The following is a 23,507-nucleotide window of genomic DNA, read 5'->3' as shown; positions in this document are numbered from 1 at the left end:
CAAGGACAGCCAACCCGTCTAATGAAAATAACTTAAAAATTGATATCGACTAGAATATTCAGTACATGGAATAGTCTTTTGTTTTCAGAATCGGCACAGTTCTGGCCTTGTGACACTCGTGAATTATGACCAACACCAACAAATCAAGAAATATTTCTGCTACTCGACTGATGATACAAAACTCAATAATTTCAGAAATATCGGCAGGTGACATACAGCTGTTACACTTGACTGAACGATAGTACAAAATAAGCTTGAGTTAGTTGAATCCTACTTTCACCACTTAATTGCTTCAAAAATATCAGTGCATGATTAATATTGTGACGGTTACGAAATATAAATGACTGATTATTTCAAAATACTTCGAGACTTTAAAATCGTTTTTTGTAAAAAGAAGTAATTTTCCAGAGTTTGTAGTTAGTTTTGTATCGCATATAAACCAATATTCACAATTATTTGAGTAACCCTCTGAACAACACTTCATTTTTTCTTCGGCAATATTCAATTTTATTGACTTGAAATTATCATCGTCAGTTCTACAGAAGACATGTTATTGCATCATGAATGTATACATAAAACTTCACCATATATCTTTGTTATTTTCACGTTTGATTGCATTTCCCAGATCAATTGATTATCCATAAACTCATCACAATGTAATATAATGCAGGAACTGAACATGAAATAACGCATACAAACAATATTGATTCCAATAATGACAAGAACAGGATATTAATAGGTCAATTTTAATAACACAGTTCACTCACCAAATGTTCAAAGGATACATTATCGAAATTGTTTAGGTTTGATCAGTTATTCCATACACATGATCGCTGAATTATTCAATGACGATCATACTCGTATATATCTAGAAAACTAGTAGTTCATGATAACTTCCACATTATTATAAATAGTACCTTTCCTAGAAGGTATTCATAACAAAGTTTTTTGAGTATTATTTACAGTGATCTTCATTTCGTACAATAACATTCTACAACTAACCATTATTGAGTAATTAATTCTATTACAACTGAAATAATAAGGTAATAATGAGGTGATAATAAGGTAATAAAATCCATTTTCGAAGCAGAATGTCGACAAAAACGGTGTTGTATCTTGGTAGAGGTTGGGTTAGGTTAGGTCTAAAGTGAGTGGGCCTATTCGACCCTCCATCGCAACCCGCAAGGGTTCATTGTGGCTCACACCTATTCACACTCGACCAAATGAACCCAATTTCTTAACGAAGCCGATCAGTTTGTATGGTGAGTGGTCTTTCAGGTCATAAGGTAGGAGTTCGGCTCAGCCGAACTCTAAAAACCTGATTCGTCCACAGCGGGGCAGGCACAAAGTATATGATCTGCTGTCGGAAGACACACACTGTCTTCCGACAGCCTGAGTCTCTGCATATGATGATTCAAATGACAGTGACCTGTAAGAAGGCCTGTTGGATATCGTAGTTCATCCCTACTGTAGTCCAACAACTGTTTGGTATCAAGCTTCGGAGGGTGAATAAGCACCTTGGAGTGAGCCAATCCTGGAAGAATCTCCCAGAAGTCCATGAATATTCTTGCCATCCGGGTGTTCAATGTTTGTTTGGTAAAGTCTAAAGCTATACCAATGACAGGTTCTGGTCCGATGAAGCTACTTGCAGCACCCTCCTTTGCAAGGGAGTCAGCAGCCTCATTACCTCACATGCCAGTATGGCCGGGAATACAGACCAGAGACAATCTGTTGAATCTTCCTATCGAGGAAAGTCGTTTTTGGCAATTTACTACCAATTTAGATGTTGCTCGGTAGGAGCCAAGAGCTTCCAACGCCGCATGACTATCCGAGAATATTTTCATTGACTTGCGTATGAGGTTGGATTCTTCCAATCTCTCTGCACACAATTCAATAATGTAAATTTCCGCTTGAAATACAGTCGCTTAGGTTCCTAGGTAGGTAGATATCTTTGTCCTGGGTCTGCGACTAAAAACACCTGCACCAGAACCGGAAGGTGTTGTTGATCCATCTGTGAACCAACAACTATCTGCTCTTAATATTTCCTTCTCCCGAAGGATCCAGTTCTCTCTACTCGGGAACAGTTTTTTATAAGGCAGTTCGTAGTTGACAGTTGGAGGAATAAAGTCAGAGGTCATTTCCAGAATGCTGTGACTTCCAGTGTCAACCAACAGTCTGTTGCACTCTGCATTAAATTGATTTGTGCAATTGGCAATATGCATAAGTCTGAATACAGTCCATCTAGCCCCTCCCTCCAGACAAATGTGGAGAGGGGGTAGATCTACAAGGATATCCGTGGTCGCTGACGGTGTGGTAGTGATGGCACCACTGATAGCCAGACAAGCCTGTCCCTGTAAGCCAGAGAGCGATCTTGGTAAAACTCGATAATGTTGGTTTTTACGTATTACTTTCACAGGTTGCTTTTATAAAGCGTGTCACTATCAGTATCTCAGCAATCTTCATAGTTGGAAGATTGGTTGAAATACAAAAAAGTTGCGAATTTCAAAGGTGAATTGATCGGTGTACTGAAATCGAAACAACGATCAAGCTTTGTCAAAATGTTTATGGATGACGGAAGTTGACTATTTCAGTTTCTTTGATTCAGTGTTTCTATTTTGCAAAATAATATATATTGAAGAGAAGAACACATTATTTCAAACGAAATTATTCCAATACAATTACAATTCTATGGAGTGAGTTGAATAAAAATCATTTCCGTTTTTTAAGTAACCAAGTCTTCGAGCACAGAAAGCTACATGTGGTCCATGGAAAGACTTTGACCGTGTGTGGCATGATAGTTTGCTGGCCGAACTTCGATGATATAGCTTGTCGGATCATTTTTGTGTATGGCTCCTCATATTTTTGAAGGAACGTTTCCTGTAAGTGGCCTTCATATGGATATCTTTCGAAGACTTTTACCATCAACGCTGGTGTTCCCCAGAGATCTATATTGTCTCCAACCCTTTGCCGACGACAGCACACTTGTCTCATCATTCCATTTGGATTGCAGGATCGGCTGTGGATGCACATCTTCACCGGCAGCAGAAGGTTGCATATCTTAATGAGGATCTCGATGTTCAATCCAATGCCACGAAAACCTCGGCATCGGTTTTCTCCAAAAAGATAAATGTCTCCGAACCGGATATAATAATATCGCGGAATGTGATCAAGTGAATTGGCACATTTGATTCCATCAAGAGCGACTGCGGTTGCTCATCGTTTTGAGGTTCAACTCAGTATACCTTGAGCTCCACTGTTCAAGAACTCGTTCATTTGGAGAACTGCGTATATGTGGAATGGACGTTTTTCCAAATGCATTCAATCTCCAGCGATTCAAATCCAACGTGTATCGCTACTTCCGCTCAGGCACAACTCGAGTGGCTTACGGATTTTCCTGTAGTGTTCATTAATATGAAACACGCAGTGCGGTTTGGTAAACAGTGTAGTGAAGATTCCACAATAAAGTGTTTTTCGAACACTTTATGGATTTCCATCTCGTATCTTCCGATTTCATCGCATAACTTGATTTGAAATAATTTTCAAAAACTACACCTCACGATTTGATCTTCACAAATTTTATTTCAAAAAATATAACACAACATGTTTCGCTAGCACACTTGAAAAGGCTACTGTGCTAGCGAAACATGTTGTGATATATTTTCCAAAATCGTGAGGTGCAGTTTTTGAAATTACTATGGATTTTCACCAATTTCCTACAACATATTTCTTGTAATTTATCATTGGTGAGAGATCTTGCATTTCACGTTTCAGCTTCATTACGTAACAAATTCAAATGCATTGCTTATACAAAGTCCCTATTTACGAAAATAAATAAGGGTCAAACGGAAGGACTCGTCTGTTTCCGTGACCAGTCCTATAAAACCTTCTGGAACAAAACTAGCTATTCTCCTGGATGCTGCAGACAGTGGATTCCACCTTTTTGTGTATTTGGATAAGAAATCACCCTAATCACCGCGCTGTGCTTTTCCCTTTTGTCAGATGCGACCCATTCAATATTGAATAAAGGAAAGGAATCTGTAAAGAATTTCCAACTTCAGTGAAAAGATGCCGTCACAAAAGTATGCGTAACAAACGATTTCAGACACGGATGGAATTTTTCAAAGTTAATGAGCTCTGGGAGATGCTGTTCTTGTTACATTGAATTACAGTGGAAATATATAGACCACTTTTCATAGCGAATCGTTTGAATTAGTCGCAGGAATTGCCTTTCCGGTTCTTTTTTCCGTTTTTATTCAGTTCGTGATGCTTGGAGTAATTCGTCTTCTTCTGAATGAAATCACTTTGCGATATTTGTTGTTTCACTACTAGTAGAAATATTCGAAAAATCACAGATTGTTTGCAAGAGTTCAACATCATATCTTCCTTTTCTCTCCTCAAATTTATCAAGAATACATTTATATCAATTATCATGCCTAACCATCTTCCAGAAAACGCTCCATTTGGGAATTGACGAAGAGAAGCAGCATAATGTGAAGGTATTTCCGTAACGTTGTCATCTTGTTCTACTACGAGTATTTCAGTTATAAAAGTTGAATAGTGGAAATAAATGTCACTTGTATAGGGTTCAAACTTAGGCAATTGAAAAAAATCTGTTCAAAATCAAATTTTCCGTTAACCAGCTGTCCCAACTCTACGAACGACAACCCTCAGAAGTCGAAACTTGTGCGAGCTGAGGACTAACACGGGGCCATTTTGTTGGAGCAACATCTGCTATTCAGTTTTTCCGAATCGACGTGGACGAAACAACACGTGCAAGTAGTGAGATTGTTCTATTGAAATGGGTGTTATGTTCGGGCAACGTACCGCGTGCTTCAAACATTTTACGATCGTCATAATCGTCCTACTGAGAGAACTGTGGTGGATACTACTGAGTTACAGGCTCTGAGACTGGTTGAAAATACCATCGCGGACCTGATCCGAAATAAAAAAGTTCATATCGTCCTTTTATACATCTCAAAGGCCTTCGAAATTTTTTGGCACGAAGGCCTTCTGCATGAATTAATTGTGTTCGACCTGCCTCAGAGCCTAATCCAGTGAATTGGGTCTTTCTTGAAAGACAGAACATTTCAGGTTAGAGTAGAGGGCTCTCTGTCTGGCAACAGAAAGATCCTCGCCACAGGGGGCCGTGCACTCTCCCACGATGTATTCTCTTTACACCAGTGACCTTCCGAAGTCCGAGCATGTGAAGGTATCCCTCTACGCCGACGACACGGCTCTCCTCTCATCTTCCATGGGTCGGTAGCTCGGGATTGTCTACATGCAACGCGCATTGGACAACCTCGAGCGCTGGTACCTCGAATGGAAGATCCGAGTGAACCCGGAAGAGACCTAGGCGATAACCATGGGAAGAATACTATTTTCTCCGGCCAGAAAAGTGAGAATCTCTGGAAGGGAAATTGACAAGCAGGAACTAGTAAAGTACCACTTCAACTAAAACTTCAACAATTATTCGAATGTCTATCACCTTACTAGATAGCTTCGCGTGCCACACTATAACTTCCACTTAACTGTCTCGATGGGCGAGTGGATGGCGCGTTTGTGTACAATTTCCTTCAGGTCATTCACATTCTCTGAAAGGGGTACCACTTGAGATTCATCGGAAGGACTGCGAAACAATACATCTATCGGAATCTTCAGTTCCCTACTAGTTATCAACATGGATGATCTGTAACCTGTTGCGTCGTGTTGGGAACTCATATATGCCAACAGAAAGAGAGGAACCAATGCACTCCTTGTTCTCACCATGGGACAGAAAATTTTTCAGTCATTTATTCCACTTCCGACACCAAATGTTACGTTTTCCGTGGATTGACCAATAATTGACTACACTGAACAATAATCAAACCTAACTTCATTTCACTTCAAATGCAACAAACACTCCAACTGAAACTGCAACTATTATTCGAATATCTATCGCCTTACTAGATCGCTTCGCGTACCGCACTGTAACTTCCACTTGACTGAGTCAATGGCCTTTATATTTGGCAATCGAAGGCGCCGGAACATCGAATCAGGTAGCATTATTCTTGCTACATCTAGAATAGCAGCGAACATCGTACATTCGCGCGCTCTCAGCTATGTCACAACTGGTTTATGGCTACCAGTGGCGGCCGGCGTTATTTTTTTAAGGCATGATTTACAACACTATATTAGCGAAGTGTTCACTGAAAATGTTCGATATTTAATTTTTGTTTGATATATTTCTATTATTGTTGACAATGTTGATGTTTTGATAGTTTGCCACAAGTACGTGGAATTATTATTATCCTGTTTGGTTTTCTGCTTATATAATAATTGTCTTTGATTGTTTTGATTGAGATAGTGGGGCCATTTTTATATTGTTTGTATTGATGTAGAACACCTGTGTAACTATTATTTTTTGATAGCTGTTTCTACATATTTTGCTTCATTTCTATAGCATTAAACCTTCAGTAATCCCAAGGTTTCTATTTTTCACAGAGTATTTAAGTTTTCTGGTGGAAAATGAGGATTCAAGGAATGTCTCTGTTTTTGCTCTTACAGATAGGAATAACTTTTGCTATTTCAAATACATCCGAGAAGGTTCCAAATGAAAAACATAGATTGATCAGTTTAGTGAGGGGTTCTGATAATAAATCAGAAAAGTTAAAATGACTTTAACCATTTAATTTTTGTTGGAAAAACAGCCCTATCAATTTTATTTAATTCATCCACACTACCTCAATAATATCCTTCCATTTCACATCATCGAAAAAAATTCTCCAGCTCCAATAGAATTTCCAATTTCCTAAAAAAATGGAGACTAATATCGTTAACTCACTTAAATAGATTTCCAAAATATTTCTTGTCACACAGCCACTCCCACAACTCACAGTAATGTTGGGCTCCGCCAGACAAATTAAAAACCAATAAACCCTCGTTTGTTTCAGTTCTCGGAGCAGAACAATCAGAGCCTGAGCATTTTGACATTCGTGCCAGTGATCGACGACGACGGCAAATACTTGACTTGTCGAGCGGAGAATCCGTCCATCCCTGACAGCGCCCTGGAGGACAAGTGGAGATTGAACGTCTATTGTAAGTTATATTTGTCTCTGAGGGGATTATTTCGCTGGACGAGTATGAAAAAATCGGATATTAATAGTCTGAGAACATGGGGTAATACTTTGAATTGCCTACATGCAGCGTTGTTGTTTCACGTCCATACTTGAAAATCCACGGATTTTAATTGAAATTTTCACATACAGTGTGTATCAGCCAAATTCACAATATTGCGTTTTTTGGTTGGTTTTGTAGAATCACCTAGAACTAGGACCAGACCTAAAAATCAAATATGTCATTCAAGTAACCAAACCTAAGCTCTTTTTTTGAAAATAACTGAACTTTTCACTTTTTCCAGTCAACTTTTTCTCAATAATTTTGTGATTTTCACAAATTATTCACCAGTTAGCGTAGAAACAATGACATAAGTACTTGAATTAAGAAGGAGTGATAAGAGAAAATATGGACAACTGAATTAAAATGTACTGATATGTTTTTCCCCGAGGGTTAACAAATAATTGACTACACTGAACAATAATCAAACAACTCTATTTTACTTTCAATACTACAAAACATTTCAACTTTGTTATATATGTAAAGCTGAATCACTCTGTATCTGTGGTCAGGAAAGCATTATAAAAACTAAGTATTTTTTATATTTTTTTATATTCTGATTTGCGACCGACGATCGCAGACTTTCCTATTCAACACAGTAATGAATAAAGTCTAATTCAAATTAGTTGGATTTTATTTACATCATTCTGTTAGAATATTCAAATTAATATCAAAACAGAACATTGGCGACGAGGTTGTTCCTTTGCTCTCCTTACCATCATGCAACTAACGGACAAGCGGAGAATGCAGTTAAAATCATGAAAAAGGCAATTTTGAAAGCAAAACATGATAGCAATAATATTGATTTGAATTTAATAATAAATCGATTTCTGTTCCATTACAGAAATACTCCTCAAACTACGAGAGGTGAAACCCCAGCAAAATTGTTGCTAGGACGTAAATTGAGATGTAGATTCGATTTATGTTTGCCGTCTGTGAAAAATACAGTCAATAGGAAACAAAACATTCGAATTAATAATTTCAAGGGAAGAAAAAGGGAAAACTTTGAGGTAACCGATAGAGTTTGGGTTCGCGATTTTAGACATAATTCTGATAAGTGGTGGTATCATTATAGATGTTCTTGGGAAACGAAGTTTCAAAATTCGAACAACTGAAGGAATGATATGAAAACGTCATTTAAATCAAATTGAAAAGGATTTTACACCTGTGAATACATCAGTAACGTCGATATCATTTCTCGTTCAGACTTACTTGTAAATAATGTAAATACTGTACATGTAGATAGTGATGATGAGGTGAGTGAAAACAGTAATATAAGTTGTGATATGATGAATTGAAGGGGTTATATTTTCGGGAGTGATTAATTTTTGGGAAAGAAATGCAATGTTTATATGAAAGTAACTGTTTCAGGAGGACTTTCTTTCAGTTTGTGTCTGAAAGTTACTTCTTTGCATGATCTACACGTCCATGTATGGAGTTACTCATTTTCATAATTGATTACTTCCTTCCTTTCTTTGGAAGATTCCCTCATCCTTTTTTTTTTGTTTCAAGATGGAGTAGTAGAAAGCCAAAAACTTTCTTTCCCAAAAGTTGTGATAGTGGTGGTAAAGATAACGAAAGTGACGATTTTGATCATAATAATCGTTCATTGAGAAGAAGAAGCCAAATTGAACCTCCAGAACGTTTTGGCTCTCAATTGTGTTTTTTTTTGTTCATTTTATCGTATAATATTAAAGGGGAAGGTGTTATATATGTATAGCTGAATCACTCTGTATTTGTGGTCAGGATAGCATTATAAAAACTAAGTATTTTTATATTTTTTTATATTCTGATTTGCGACCGACGATCGCAGGCTTTCCTATTCAACACAGTAATGAATAAATTCTAATTCAAATTAGTTGGATTTTATTTAAATTATTCTTTAGAATATTCAAATCAATATCAAAATGGAACAAACTCAAACCTCAATTATTAATCAAATGTCTGTCGAAACTAATTATTACAGTTTTTTTTATTATTTTCACCATATAGGGTTTTACGAAAACCGCGACATGTGTTTCGCTATATAATAGCTTCCTCAAGCGTAAACTAAAAGTTACTTCTAATTACAACCATTTCAACCAGGTATGAATTCATTAACTATATGAATAAATTTTTCAGAAGTACCGTAAATATTCTTAACCATTTTCACCTGGAAATGAACAATAATGCTGAATTATTCAATTCAGTTTGTCGTTCATGAAAAATTGTTTTTTGAATGTTAAAAAAAATCTGTTTTTCCGTTAATGAGCTGTCGCACCCCTACGAACGACAACCCTCAGAAGTCGAAACTTGTGCGAGCTAAGGACTGATGAGGTGTTACCTTTCAACGTGCGATTCCTAACATGTGTTTATTCAAACTCTCCAACAGGTTGAGTTTCAAACTTTACTTCTGTAAATGGAGGGACTTGTATTCATGGTTGAACTTATTTCCTCTGTGATTGAATGGGTGGCATATGTGGAATTTATTTTTCCATTCTGGAAACTATTTTTGTGTTCCTTTATGCAGGCTCTGAACGGGATTCTAGTTTGAACTATACAAAACATCAGACGATAACGATAACGGTAATTTTTATACTTCCGATTTTTCTTCACTTGCAGGGGAGCCCACGATGCAAAATAGGGATTTACTCGAGCGTCATTGAGACATATTAGATTGCAAAGCTCAGATAATGAGAAGAAAAAAATATTATATAATATATACCTTTTCATTGGTGTGGAAAGCGGCTAGAGATTTTTAAATATGTAAAAAAATACTGTTGCATGGACATACTCGAGTGCGTCAGATATTGACAGCATGAATGTCCTACGTATTTTTAATAATATTGGTATATTAATTTGATCGTTTGCATGGTGTGGGTGGTTTGTACGTAAGGGTTAAAAGTGAGAGGAAAAAAAATTTAATCGAGCTCGTCAGATTTTCTGAGGAGGTGGTAAGTACAACAAAAAAAGCTCTCATTCAATAAACTGACGATTTCGATCTGAAGCAAACTCGCGGCCATCATTATAATGTGTAAAAAATTCACCATTTTGAAATACTGAAGCGCGTAAGATTAAGATATATATGGTTCATCTTCATGTTTTAGACGTGCTGTCTCATAATCTGACGATTATCTAGAGGGATTCGCTTAATCTGACAAAAAATATTTCTTTTTAATGTTTTTTTGATTCATTGAACTCAATTGATTGAAAAGCTCAGGAAATAACATGCAAATAAATAAGTGTATGTTTTTTAAGTAGAATATTTGTATTTATAAGAAAATAATTTTTTTCAAATGCTCAAAAAAAATTTAATTTTTTATAATCAATTGATTGATTGATGAAGAAAAGAATAATGAAACTTTCTATGTTTTTTACCACTTTTATGTGTGACTAACGTTACTGCAGTTTCGTCCTATAAGGACATTTTCAAACTTATACAATATATAAGTTTGGAAATATCCTTATAGGAAAACACTGCAGTAACGTTAGTTACAAATAAAAGTAGTGGTAAAAAACATACAAATTCAATTTCTCTTTTCTCAATTATGATTTCCTACCACGTAGTAACGGCTACATCCATCAATTAATTGATTGAATAATCATCATCTCCATCTTCATTACTAACAAGTCTCTGTGATCAGCTGTGATAGCGTCATGGCAACAGAATTCAGAGTGGGGACGGAGTGAGAGAGTAATAGATAGAGAAATAGTGAATACAGAAAAGAGGAATAGAAACTCGGAGATGGAAATATAGGTATCACACAGCTGCATGCATTGAACTTCATCGACGAATTTTTGTTATTTCGGCTTGTGGAAATTGTCAGATTATATATTTTTCGTTATTTTTGAAATATTTCCTTCGAAATAAAAAAAATTAGCTACGCTCGAGAATGTCGAAATTACAACTTTGCTGCCCTCCCCTTTCTTTACGTCACTCTTAAATTGTCAGATTGCTGGAATATACACTTTTTAGCAGGTAATTAAGTCACCCTACCTTAATCTGACGCGCTCGAGAATTTCTGATGATCAATTCTTTTTACTAATTTGATCCCTTATCCATCATAGGCGGCCTTATAAATGGGGCTCATATTTGGTGGAGGTACTTAACCGGGTACAAGGTATCCCCCTGTATACTAATCTGCCGCGCTTTAGTAAATCCCGAAATAACCGCTTTTGCTCCCCTATTGTCAATGATTGGCTGTATACTTTTTTTGATAATAAGGCATGTGTTAGACTACTACTACTACTATAGTAATCAATGTTCTTTATTGAAATTCGACTCTGACAAGAGCCCATTTATCAGTATGTGGATCATATCGTTGAAAGCTACTACTTTGTGTTAATACGGGTGGGTGAACGAATTATGAATGATAATATCTGTATGTACACGATACATGGAAAATCATGTTTTTTGTTAACTTTTGTTATTGTCAAGTCCAAAAAATTTATAGAGTCGTCTTTTTCCATCTCCATTCTGAATGTGATAAAAGGATGGAGATAATTGATAAAATTCAAAAACTGTCTGTTCGTTCCTGTAAAACATACCAGGATATCATCCACATATCTGTACCAATACACGAAACTTGTAACCACTGGGTTACTGTGTATTTTTCTCTCCAAATCTTCCATGAAAATCTCTGCCAGAATAGGACTGAGTGGGTTTCTCATTATGAGAACTTTAGAGGATGAGTAAAAAATTTAATTGAATTGGAAGTAATTCTGTGACAAACACAGTATGATCCGCAGACTAATAAATGTGCCCTTGTCAGAGTCGAATTTCAATAAAGAACTGAACATAATAAAACAAATAGCCGTCAACAATGATTATGATAGCAGTCTAATACATTCTTTATTATCAAAAAGTTATACAGCCAAGCTTTGAAGGAAGTCTCCCAATTAGAAGGGAAGAGAATAAATGTTATAGAACCTTAACCTACTTAAGCCAACTCACTACAAATATTTCAGATTTATTGCACAACAAAGGTTTGAATATCGCTTTCAAAACCAACAACTTACGTTTGCACATTAAGAATAACAAAGATAAAAGTTCAGTTTCAGAAAAATCGGGGATATATAAATTATCATGTTATGTCCGATATTTCATACAGGCCAAACTGGAAGAATGTTCAAAGTCCACATAAAGGAACACAAGAATAGTTTTCAGAATGAAAAAATCAATTTCACACAAGCCATTCATTTAATCACAGAGAGACATGAGTTGAACCATAAATAAAAGCCTCTCTATTTCAAAACAAGTTATACAGCCAATCTTTGAAGGAAGTGAAGAAGAATCAGAAGTGTATAAATTATCACGTGGGTCATGTCCGATGTTTTATATAGGCCAAACTGAAAGAACATTCGAAGCCCGCATAAAGAAACACAAGAATAGTTTTCAGAATGAAAAAATGAATTCCACATATGCCACACATTTGATCACAGAGGGACATGAGTTCAACCATGGATACAAGACCCTCAATTTTCAAAAGAGAAATTTGAAACTCAACCTGTTGGAGAGTATGCAAATAAACAAATTCAAAAACTTTCAGTATCTTATGAACGATCAAACTGAACTGAATGATTTGATATTATTGAATCTGTTCATTTCCAGGTGAAAATAGTTGAGTAAATTCACAATACTTTGAAAAATTTATTAATATTGTTAATGAATTCATACCTGACCTTTTCAGATAGATTCATTTATTAGAAAGTAGGCATACGAGTAGGTAATATGTTAGAGTATAAAATGGTTGTAATTCAGAAGAAAATTCTAGTTTACGCTTGAGGAAGCTATTGTATAGCGAAACACGTGTCGTAGTTTTTATAAAATCCTTCAATTGTGAAAATCATACAATAAACTGTATTACTTAGTTTAAATATAGACTTTCATCTAGTATCGGCCAGTTCCATTCAATAAAAAACGTCTATCGCCTTATTAGATCGCTCTACACCGCACTTTCCGCGAAACTATCCCGATAGGCGAGTGGATGGCGTTTATATTTGGCAATCGATTGAGGTGAAAAATTCCTCGGAATTCTATCGAAGCCGGTAGTATTATTCTCGCCATGTCTAGAACGCCGGCGAACATCGAAGAACTGCGAAACTTCGGTCGGACTGAGAGCGCTCTTACCCTTGTCACAATTGGTTTACGGCTATCAGTGGCGGCCGGCGTTATTTTCCTTAGGGTGTAATAATTTACAACAGTACTTTTGAGAACAATTTTGTCATTATACAGAAACATGTGGAAATCTTTCAAAGGAAGGAAAGAAGGAATCAATTCGGGTGTTGGTCGATCGTTTACTGAACTAGTGGACTCAAATTCATCCACCATATGGCGAATAGTTTCCTGTATAGAATACTCATTTTGAAAAAACAAATATATAATGTGCATGTATCGTTGACTGCCATATCCATCCATGCTAATTAGGCAAAACATACTGAATAAATGACAACTAATTTGTCAGGTGTAGCTTCAGTAAGATGGCAGTTATTGATTGTCAAAGTTTAGAAGTCACTTTTGGAAGACACATTATATGAGGCAACAAACTTGAATATAAAGAACAAAAACTCAATCTACATCTATAGTTTATATATATATATATATATATATATATATATATATATTATATATATATATATATATATATGCTAAACTGATTTTCCGGGTATTTGATCCGTGTATGTGATATTATCTCTAATTTCACCGACGTTTCGACAAAATCTCATTTGTCATTATCTAGGTGTGCTAATACGTGTTCAGAAGTTTTGTTGACCTTGCTCAACTCACTTCTTACTATACTGGTAAAACGGTATTCGTTACGTGTTCAGATATAGAGGGTCCATAAACACTCTACTACCTACTACTTAAATGTTGTTGAGTTTTACCTGAGTTCTTCTTCTTCTTGGTTGACCTCATCTCCCCGTTAAGGTATCGCATATGAAATCTGAAGTTTTCACGGATAGGAATATGCTAAACTGGTTTTACCAGTTTTACCAGTATAGGAAGAAGTGAGTTGAGCAAGGTCAACAAAACTTCTGAACACGTATTAGCACACCTAGATAATGACAAATGAGATTTTGTCGAAACGTCGGTGAAATTAGAGATAATATCACATACACGGACCAAATACCCGGAAAACCAGTTTAGCATATTCCTATCCGTGAAAACTTCAGATTTCATATGCGATACCTTAACGGGGAGATGAGGTCAACCAAGAAGAAGAAGAACTCAGGTAAAACTCAACAACATTTAAGTAGTAGGTAGTAGAGTGTTTATGGACCCTCTATATCTGAACACGTAACGAATACCGTTTTACCAGTATAGTAAGAAGTGAGTTGAGCAAGGTCAACAAAACTTCTGAACACGTATTAGCACACCTAGATAATGACAAATGAGATTTTGTCGAAACGTCGGTGAAATTAGAGATAATATCACATACACGGATCAAATACCCGGAAAACCAGTTTAGCATATTCCTATCCGTGAAAACTTCAGATTTCATATATATATATATATATATATATATATATATATATATATATATATATATATATATATATATATATATATATATATATATATATATATATATATATGTGTGTGTGTGTGTTTTTTCTCAGAAGCTACTTTTTCATTCATTATATAATGTGCCATTTGCCAAAAACGATATATATTCCAATTTTCATATGCAAGCAATACAAATTAACAAATGAAATGCTATTTTGTACAATTACGCACTGGAAAGAAGTTATTTCATATGAACATTTTTCCCATTTGTACATATATAAGTTTCGAAATGGAAGAACGACATATTGCAAAACTAACGCTTTAATGAAATTTCGAACTGGCATTCCATAAATAATCAATATTTGCTTCTAAGGACATTGAGGGTTTATTCATGGCTGACTGATAAACGTCTATTGTATACGGGCAACCAATAGAATTGAAGTGGTGATATTATTTATTCAACTTAACGATGTCATTACCAAATTGTATCTCCCAGAGGGTGAGACACTAATTGCCATAATCAAGTTTAATAGGCACCATTCGCGTCTCCAATTACATCATAAAAGAATGCACTCTAGTTCATTTATGTTTATAATTGATTATTTTAATTGGTTGAGGGATATTGAAGAGACAGAGTGTGTATCGTTTCGGTAATTGGACATTCAGTTTTAATTTTAATCGAGAACTATTTCTGCTGGACCTTGAAATCTGATATTTGCCTACGTCCATTTTAGAATATGTATTTGGATGCAATTTTGTTTAAAAGTTTATCCTTCAAATATGTGTAGATATGTATAAAGTATCAGAATTGATCTATGTACAGTAAATTTCTATTTCTTTTCCAATTTCATATTGTTGATATAGTTACATTCGACTGTCTTAGTGGGTGAACCAAATGTTTCAGATCACCATTAAATTTTCTTGTTATTCAGAACTTCTTATAGTGCTGCTGCTGCTGCGAATATAGTGCTGAGAAAGGAGGAAAGAGGAGAAAATCAAACGTTCAAATTTGTTGAGATAGGTGGCTGAAACAAATCACAGGAAAGCTTCCAGAAATGAAAGTAAATGTTTCATGCACTTGATATTACATTTCCTTTGGCCAATGATGTAAGGTTGTTCCAATAAGATCCATTAGAAACAGTGCACTTTTACCAACGTAACACAAGTCGATTGCTTCCGTCAGCATGAAAATTGGTTGATCGGAATTCGATGAAGTCGACGAAGGTCGTTTTTGCCTGCTATTGATTGGCGAAGGTTCTACCGGTGAGAAAGTTATCGAAGTGTTTGAAAAGATGATAGTTGATTGGTGAGAGATCTGGGGAGTATAGTGGCTGAGGCAGGAATTCGATGCTCAATTTGTTTAACTTTCAGACAGTGATTTTGTGAACCATGCGGATGGGCCTTGCAGAGAGTTATAGTGGATCTCACCAGCCGCTGAACATCATACAGTAGCTATGGTCTTTTTTAGTGGGTTTTCGCGTTTGGGAAGTGCCTGGGTGGCTTGTCAATGTCCAACTACCACCTTCAACGTCTCCTGCTGTAGAAGATCCACTTTTCATCACAAATGACGATCCGATCCGAAAAAGGTTCGTTTTCACTGCGCACAAGCAGAAGACCTTGGAACGTGACAATTTCTGTTAACCATTCACATGAAGGTGCACGCACTTTTCGAGATTGTTAACCTTTCCAATACTTTTTATGCCATCAATGCACATGTACAATTGGTCCGATCACTACAACTCTATCCTTTCCAACAGGGGTTTCCTAACTACGGTACGAAACTTCAGAGGGTGATTCTTTGAGTCGTTTCAGTTATTTGATGTGATAAGGCGCTTATTTAGCCCGAACTAGGTTGAAATTATTAAGTCCAGTAGCATCTCAGAGGGCACCACAGCCAACGTGCTTCTTCCGCATTTCCATTTGCTATTCCATAAATATAGTAACTACAGTTGCTAAGAGGCCCACTAGCAACTTCAAAATCGATATCTGCAACATCAGAGGCCTAGACTCAATTATAAACTCAGTGCACCAACATCTGCAATCAAATATTCCTCATATTATTGCACTAACAAAAACGAAAATCAGTGCTTCAACAAACCCCGTCAATTTTCTATATCCCGGCTATGATTTCCACTCCCGTTTCAGACGTAACTTTGGAATTATCTCTCTTTATCAGAAGTGATCTCTACTGACAAAGGGAGGAAATGAATTGACCCCAAACCTTTGATGTTATGTGGTTGAAAATAATATTACAGATGGTAACTGAATTCATATGCTGCATTTAGCGATCACCAAGCGATACACATTATAGAGCTCTATTCTTTTCACTTGCAAACACCACTGACTTTCTGCAAATCACTGCCGGAATTTACATATGTTCAAATATCAACGACCAACAAGATCGCGACGCTGAAGCTTTTGAAATGAGCTGCGAAAGTTACTTTGATTGAAAATGGGCCAAGCGGGATTCCTCACCGTGATGGAGAATATTCTAGTCTTCATTGAGTGAATTACCGATAAATGTCGGTGAACAATCTAAGCCGCACAGGATTTGGTATTACAGATCAGCTGAATAGGAGAATCTTCAAGACCATTTCAAAAATTTTCCCTGTCTAGATGTTTGTTTCGGCTCTAAAGATCGACTGGTGCTTCTGAGGTCACGTAAGTTATTCTATCATCCATAAATGCATATATTCATTTTTCAATGGAACGACCTAACGGCCAACCATGGTTCAACGAAAATTGCGAGTAAGCTATCGCCTCCAGAAATCTCGCCTACCAGCAGTGGGGCAAAAACCCAATGCCGAAAACCGAACTAGGTTTGTTAATGCTCACAACAGCTGCAAAATTAAAATAAATGAAAGAAAGAACTTCACAGTCAGAGAATTAGGGTTGAACTGCTTGCCAATCTCAACGGGTCTAGATTTTTCTGGTCGCTAGCTGCAGCTGTTAATCAGAACTTAACAAAATTCACAATTCCATCACTGAGATAAGCGGATGGTTCAATAGCAACAAGAGACATAGAAAAAGCAAATTTACAAGCTGAAAAATTTGCATTCTACTCCACAGATGGTTTTCTGGGAAAGGCACCACCCACTATTTCCATACTAGAATCCACAATGCCGGTAATTACTTTTCGACAGCGTCTAGTCAGGCGAATTTTGAAACAGCTCAATATCAACAAGGCATATGTTCCTGATGTAGTGACCAGATCAGACCTTTTTTAGAGTACTGTTCTAAGGTATGGAGCTTTGCCCCCCAACATATCCTGAAGTTGCTGTATTCAAATTCAAATTCAAAATTCAAATTCAAATTTTATTACATCCATATCCTATTAACAAGTAATAGATCGGATTAGTCCAAGTTCACAAATTAAATTGTTTCCGATGAATATATACAAATAAAATGACATACATAAATAATGGTTGAAAAAAAAAGATTACATTCTTGAATATTATGAATCATCGAGTCAAAAACAGAATTTGAATCGGGTATTTCAGTGATGCATACTTCACCGCCTGTGAAAAATCACACAAAGATGAAGCAAGATATGAAGAAATATGAGAAGGTCAGTACTGAAAGTCACTAACGACAAAAAAGTTCGAATTCACGGAGGGAGTAAAAGCATCCTTCGGCGAGTACTTTCTTCAATTTGCGTTTGAGGATATCTGGACTTCTGTTCTCTCTCAATTCGAGGGGCAGAAGGTTGAATAGACGAATTCCAGTAGTCACTGGAGCTTTTTATTGCATGGAGTGACAAATTTTCTTCGGTTTCTTTTGTTTCTGGTGTCACACATGTGAATATCGCAATATCTTCTAAAGCTGCTTAGGTTCTTGAAAATGTGAGTCAAAAGTTTTAATGAATAAATACAGGGCACTGTGAGAATTTTATTACTTTTGAAGGTGTCTCTGCATGATATTCTATGAGATAAGCAGAAAATACGCCTAATAATACGTTTTTGCAACACAAACACTCTTTGTAGTTCGGACTCTTGACCCCAGACAACGATACTATATGAAATAGCGGAGTACCCCAGTGCATAGTAAACTTCAAGCAGACAATCTTGTTCCAGCATGTTTTGGAGTTTGGTGACCACATACAAACATTTGTTCAGCTTGCCACAAACTACATCGACATGCGAGTTCCATGATAGGTTGCAGTCGAATTGTGTTCCTAAGAACTTCACCATTATAGATGACTCAATTTCCCCTCCATCAAATGAGAGCGGTAAATGCAGAGGTGTTCTATGTTTGCTACAAAACTCTATATATTCCGTCTCATTATGATTATTCATAAGTTTATTTTTAAAGCACCAGTCCTTGAACTGTCTTAGTATTGTGTTGACCGTTTCAGATAGTCTTACAGATGAAGTATCTGACACAGTAATGCAAGTATCATCTGCATACATAAGCACCCTTCCTTGAGATATGTGAATGGGAAGGTCGGTAATAAAAATGAGGAAAATTAGAGGACCGAGTACGCTTCCCTGGAGTGTACCAATATCTGTTTCAAATTCTTCCGAAATGACGTCATCAATCTTAACAATGAACTTTTTTCGTTCGAGGAAGGACACGATCCACTCATTGATTGGGCCGCGGACACCAAGGTTATTCAATTTATCAGATATGAAAGGAATATCGACCGAGTCGAAAGCTCTAGTAAGATCATAGGAAATGGACTCTGGATTCGCCAGAGTCCATTTTGTTGTTGACATATTGAACAAATTCAATCGTGCTGGTTTCAGTTGATAAACCACTACGGAATCCATGCTGGTTGTCACATAAAATCTGAAATGTGTTGAGAAAATTTGTGATTCTATTGGCCATTACTTTCTCTATCAGTTTAGAAAAAATGCTTGGTAAAGCGATTGGTCTATAATTCTCAATATTACTTGGATCGCCTTTTATTTAAATAAGAATTATAGAGGCTAATTTGAGGCTAGAGGAAAATTTGCCTTGCAAAACGGACAGATTGATAATATGCTCGAGACTTGGTGTAATTATATCAGTGGTGTCTTTAATTACTGGAATCGGAATTTCGTCCGGATCTGTAGATTTTTCATTCGGTAATGAGTTTATGACCTCAAGTATTTCGTCCTTTGTGACGGGTTCAAAGAACATTGATGCAGGATTGAATTCACCTGTGGTACATTGTGTGGAAAACTGGTTGACCAAAATGTTCATTCAGTTTATCAGTTATCACTGTTGATAAATATCATCCAAACACAGGGGCCATGTTTTCTGGTTCGGTTAGGACCTCGTTATTAAAATTATTTACAGATATTTTGTTAGATTTATGTTTTCCTTTAACTTTGTTTACAATGTGCCAAAGTGTTTTCGTTTTGTCATTCGATTCACTAATGATTGCTTTATAATGCGATTTTTTTTCGAGAGAAATTTTATACTTTTCTTCCATCCAGAAAAGAGCCATCCACCTGATTGGAGACGCGAACGTCGCGTAAAACCTCGATAGCCTGAAACGTCTAAGAAAGGTTGGAGATTTGTCTCTCTTCTATAGATACATCCACGGGAAGTGTTCAAGTGACTTGGCACGTTTTTTGATTCCACCAAGAGCGGTACATATCAAAATTATGCGACGGACTGAGGCGACCTTTTGAGGTACAATTCAGTAAACCTCGTTTGAGAATTCTTTCGTTTAAAGAACTTCCTTCATGTGGAATAAACTTCCTGAGAATGATATTCAAGTAGATTTGATCTTCACCGATTCAATTTCAATGAGAATCGCTACTTTCGCACAGACACCGCTCTGAGAGCGCCTTAAGGATTTTCCTGTAGTGCTTGTGTTTTGTCATTAAAGAAAAGTCAGCTATTTCAGCGTTGGTGAAATTATTCATGATGGAATCACTGCAAATTCACAACTCCGACTTTCACTGATATGACAACTACAGGCTGATTCACGGTGGATGGCACATTAGACGTTTCTGGTGAACCAGACAACGGATCACTTTGAAAATTTAATGGAGGACATATTCGGACATTCTCTAGCCAACTAAAATATTTTCGACAATGCGGTGTTGCCGCTTCTATTAGAAAGCAGTAGCAACTTTGATTTTTCAAATGGAACACTCTGTATATAATATTATTTTTGAAATCTCCAACAATTGCCCGACAACTTTTCTTGATATTTCTCTATAGCTATCTGTTACCGTTTTCGAAATAAAAATTAATTTCAATTTTTTTCTTCGAAAATCATGACTTCTAAAAATGCCGATATCTTTTAGTTAACAAGTACTATGATATCGAAATTTGGTTTGGAGTTAGGTGATACTTGGACACTTCCCACACGTCAGCCTAATCTCCGTTACTTTAATACAGGGTGGTAAAAAAATACAGTTTTTTCGTTTGCTTGAAAAAGTTGGTACCAACAGTTTCGATAATCTTCGAGTGGCAGATTATCCACGAAACTGTCTACAGTATTCTCCAAAATATTCAGGTAGCTTCTGGATGTAAATGACTCCTCGTATATCACGTACCTCAATTTGTTGTCCCTCAACATGCAGAAGACATTAAAACTAAATTTTTTTTGAAATTCGGCTTCTTTTGTGACGTGAGGATTTTCACTGGACCAATAATGACGATTTTTTCTATTGAAAATCTCTTCTCTCGAAAATTTCGATTCATCAGTCCAAATAATTTTATTTAAAAAAAGTGGATCTTGTTGAATGCGTGTCAACAACATTTCACAAAATTCTACTCTCTGTTGAGGATGTTGAGGCTTCATTGCTTGAATTTTGGTGAATTTATAATCATGCATTTTGTGTCTTCGCAAGATTCTTTGAACCGATGAATATTTTATACCCAAATCTTCTTCAGCACTTCTTATCGATGACCCGGGAAATGCGTGAAAATATGCTAAGACAGTTATCTGGTTGTCTTCGAAAGTTACGGGTCGAGGCAAGTTTCTTGGTGCTTTTAAAGTTGATCCAAATGCATTGAAATTGTTCTGAATTCGTATAAATTTCTTGAGGTTCATTGGCGGTAGATTCGAATACATTTCATTGAACTTTCTACATGTTCTGCTGATAATTTTGTCACACTGTCCAAAAATAATAAACAAATTCATAAGAACTTCGTTTGAATAGTTTTGTTCCATCGTTTTGAAGGTATTTGCAACTTCTGAAGTGACGAAAATGTCGATATTATCAGGAGAATGTCACAATGCTACTGTCAAATAGTAATCATGGCCTGCTTACCAAATACCGAATGGAAATACCATTCTGAAGGGACATTTTCACAAATAAATGTTCATAAGTCCGAAACTTGACTAGTTAGGTATAGGTATGATATACATAGAAAGGAAGCAAATTTCAGCAGCTTTCCGAATTTTCAATTATATACAGGGTGTTCCATTTAAAATAATCAAATTTCAGCAACTTTTTCAAGCAAACGAAAAAACTGTATTTTTTCACAACCCTGTATTGAAATAACGGAGATTAGTCTGACGTGTGGGAAGTGTCCAAGTATCACCTAACTCCAAACCAAATTTCGATATCATAGTACTTCTTAACTAAAAGATATCGGCATTTTTAGGAGTCATGATTTTCGAAGAAAAAAATTGAAATTAATTTTTATTTCGAAAACGGTAACAGATAGGTATAGAAATATCAAGAAAAGTTGTCGAGAAATTGTTGGAGATTCCAAAAATAATATTATATACAGAGTGTTCCACTTGAAAAATCAAAGTTGCTACTGCTTTCGAATAGAAGCGGCAACACCGCATCGTCGAAAATATTTTAGTTGGCTAGAGAATGTCCGAATATACCCTCCATTAAATTTTCAAAGTGATCCGTTGTCTGGTTCACCAGAAACGTCTAATGTGTCATCCACCGTGAATCAGCCTGTATATCACTGTCAGTTGGTCTCCAAACAGGTGTTCATGATATGCAAAGTGGCTTCAATTTTTTTTCTCGAAAACGAAGCCAAATATGAAGGAAGTACAAGAGACGAAAAAGTTTTATTTTTAGTTGAGTACCAAAAAAAAAATTAAAAACTACAAGTTAGTAGCGTAATTTTTCCGGATCCTTTTTACTGTGGTGCCAACTAAGACTCTACTCGACCTAATAATTTCTATATAGTTGAAGCTTAAAAAGCGCCTTAATACTTCAGATAACTTTAGCAAATGTCAACCAAATTGGTGTAAGCATATTTATGATATTTTACAAATCCGGTTTTTTTTAAACTCCGGACTAAAGTTCAAAATAAATTTTTTTCTTGAAACAACCTAACGAATCACATTCTAAAGTTTCGTACCGTAGTTAGGAAACACCCTGTATATGAAAAGAGGGTTTGTGTTTGCTTCAAAATGGCGGTAAAAGAATTCGATCTATCTATGAACCGCATTCTTTTTCAAGAAAGTGGAATGAAAACAATTAAATGGGGAAAGTACTGAAGAATAATGTGGGGGTTATGAACTTTCATATGTTGACCATCCCAGTAAATCAATTCTTTTCTCATATACCATTGGTCGCTATTTCCGATATGTTAGTTCAGAATGCACTTATATAACGTGCTTGTAGAATTTTTGAAAATTTAAAAAAATATTCTTCTGAAATTTCTGGATTATATTATGGAAATGTAACTTCAGACAAATCATTACTCGTTATATTCGAAGTTATTATTATCAAGTTAAACTCTCTCGTTAAAAATCAGAAAAAATAACAACATATTTACATTATATCATAAATTATTGAAATTTTTGTGTTTCTTGGATATTTCGTGAAAGTTTCGAAGATAAAAACAAACAATTCCAGAGCACTCCAACTCCACAAAGCATATCTGAATCAATATAATTACGAAGTATCTCTACTAAAACAGAAGCTTCTAGAGGCGCATAAAGTTTAGAAATGAG

General features: G+C 36.0%; 1 protein-coding gene across 2 annotated transcripts in view; it reads left to right on the top strand.

Annotated features, from left to right (window-relative positions):
• side-IV (sidestep IV) overlaps nt 1-23,507 on the top strand; it is a 794,218-nt gene that overhangs the window by 594,069 nt on the left and 176,642 nt on the right. For both annotated transcript variants that reach the window (XM_074171285.1, XM_074171284.1), the window contains exon 7: nt 6,930-7,074. In XM_074171285.1, the coding sequence (XP_074027386.1) occupies nt 6,930-7,074 (145 nt within the window). The remainder of the gene's footprint in view (nt 1-6,929; nt 7,075-23,507) is intronic.

The sequence above is a fragment of the Leptinotarsa decemlineata genome, unplaced genomic scaffold (assembly GCF_025532065.1).
Source record: "Leptinotarsa decemlineata unplaced genomic scaffold, Ldec_3_MD MMD2_tig00000010_RagTag_RagTag, whole genome shotgun sequence".
Classification (NCBI taxonomy): Eukaryota; Metazoa; Arthropoda; class Insecta; order Coleoptera; family Chrysomelidae; genus Leptinotarsa; species Leptinotarsa decemlineata.
Note: the sequence above shows the minus strand (reverse complement) of the source record. Positions and strands in the feature narration are given on the sequence as shown.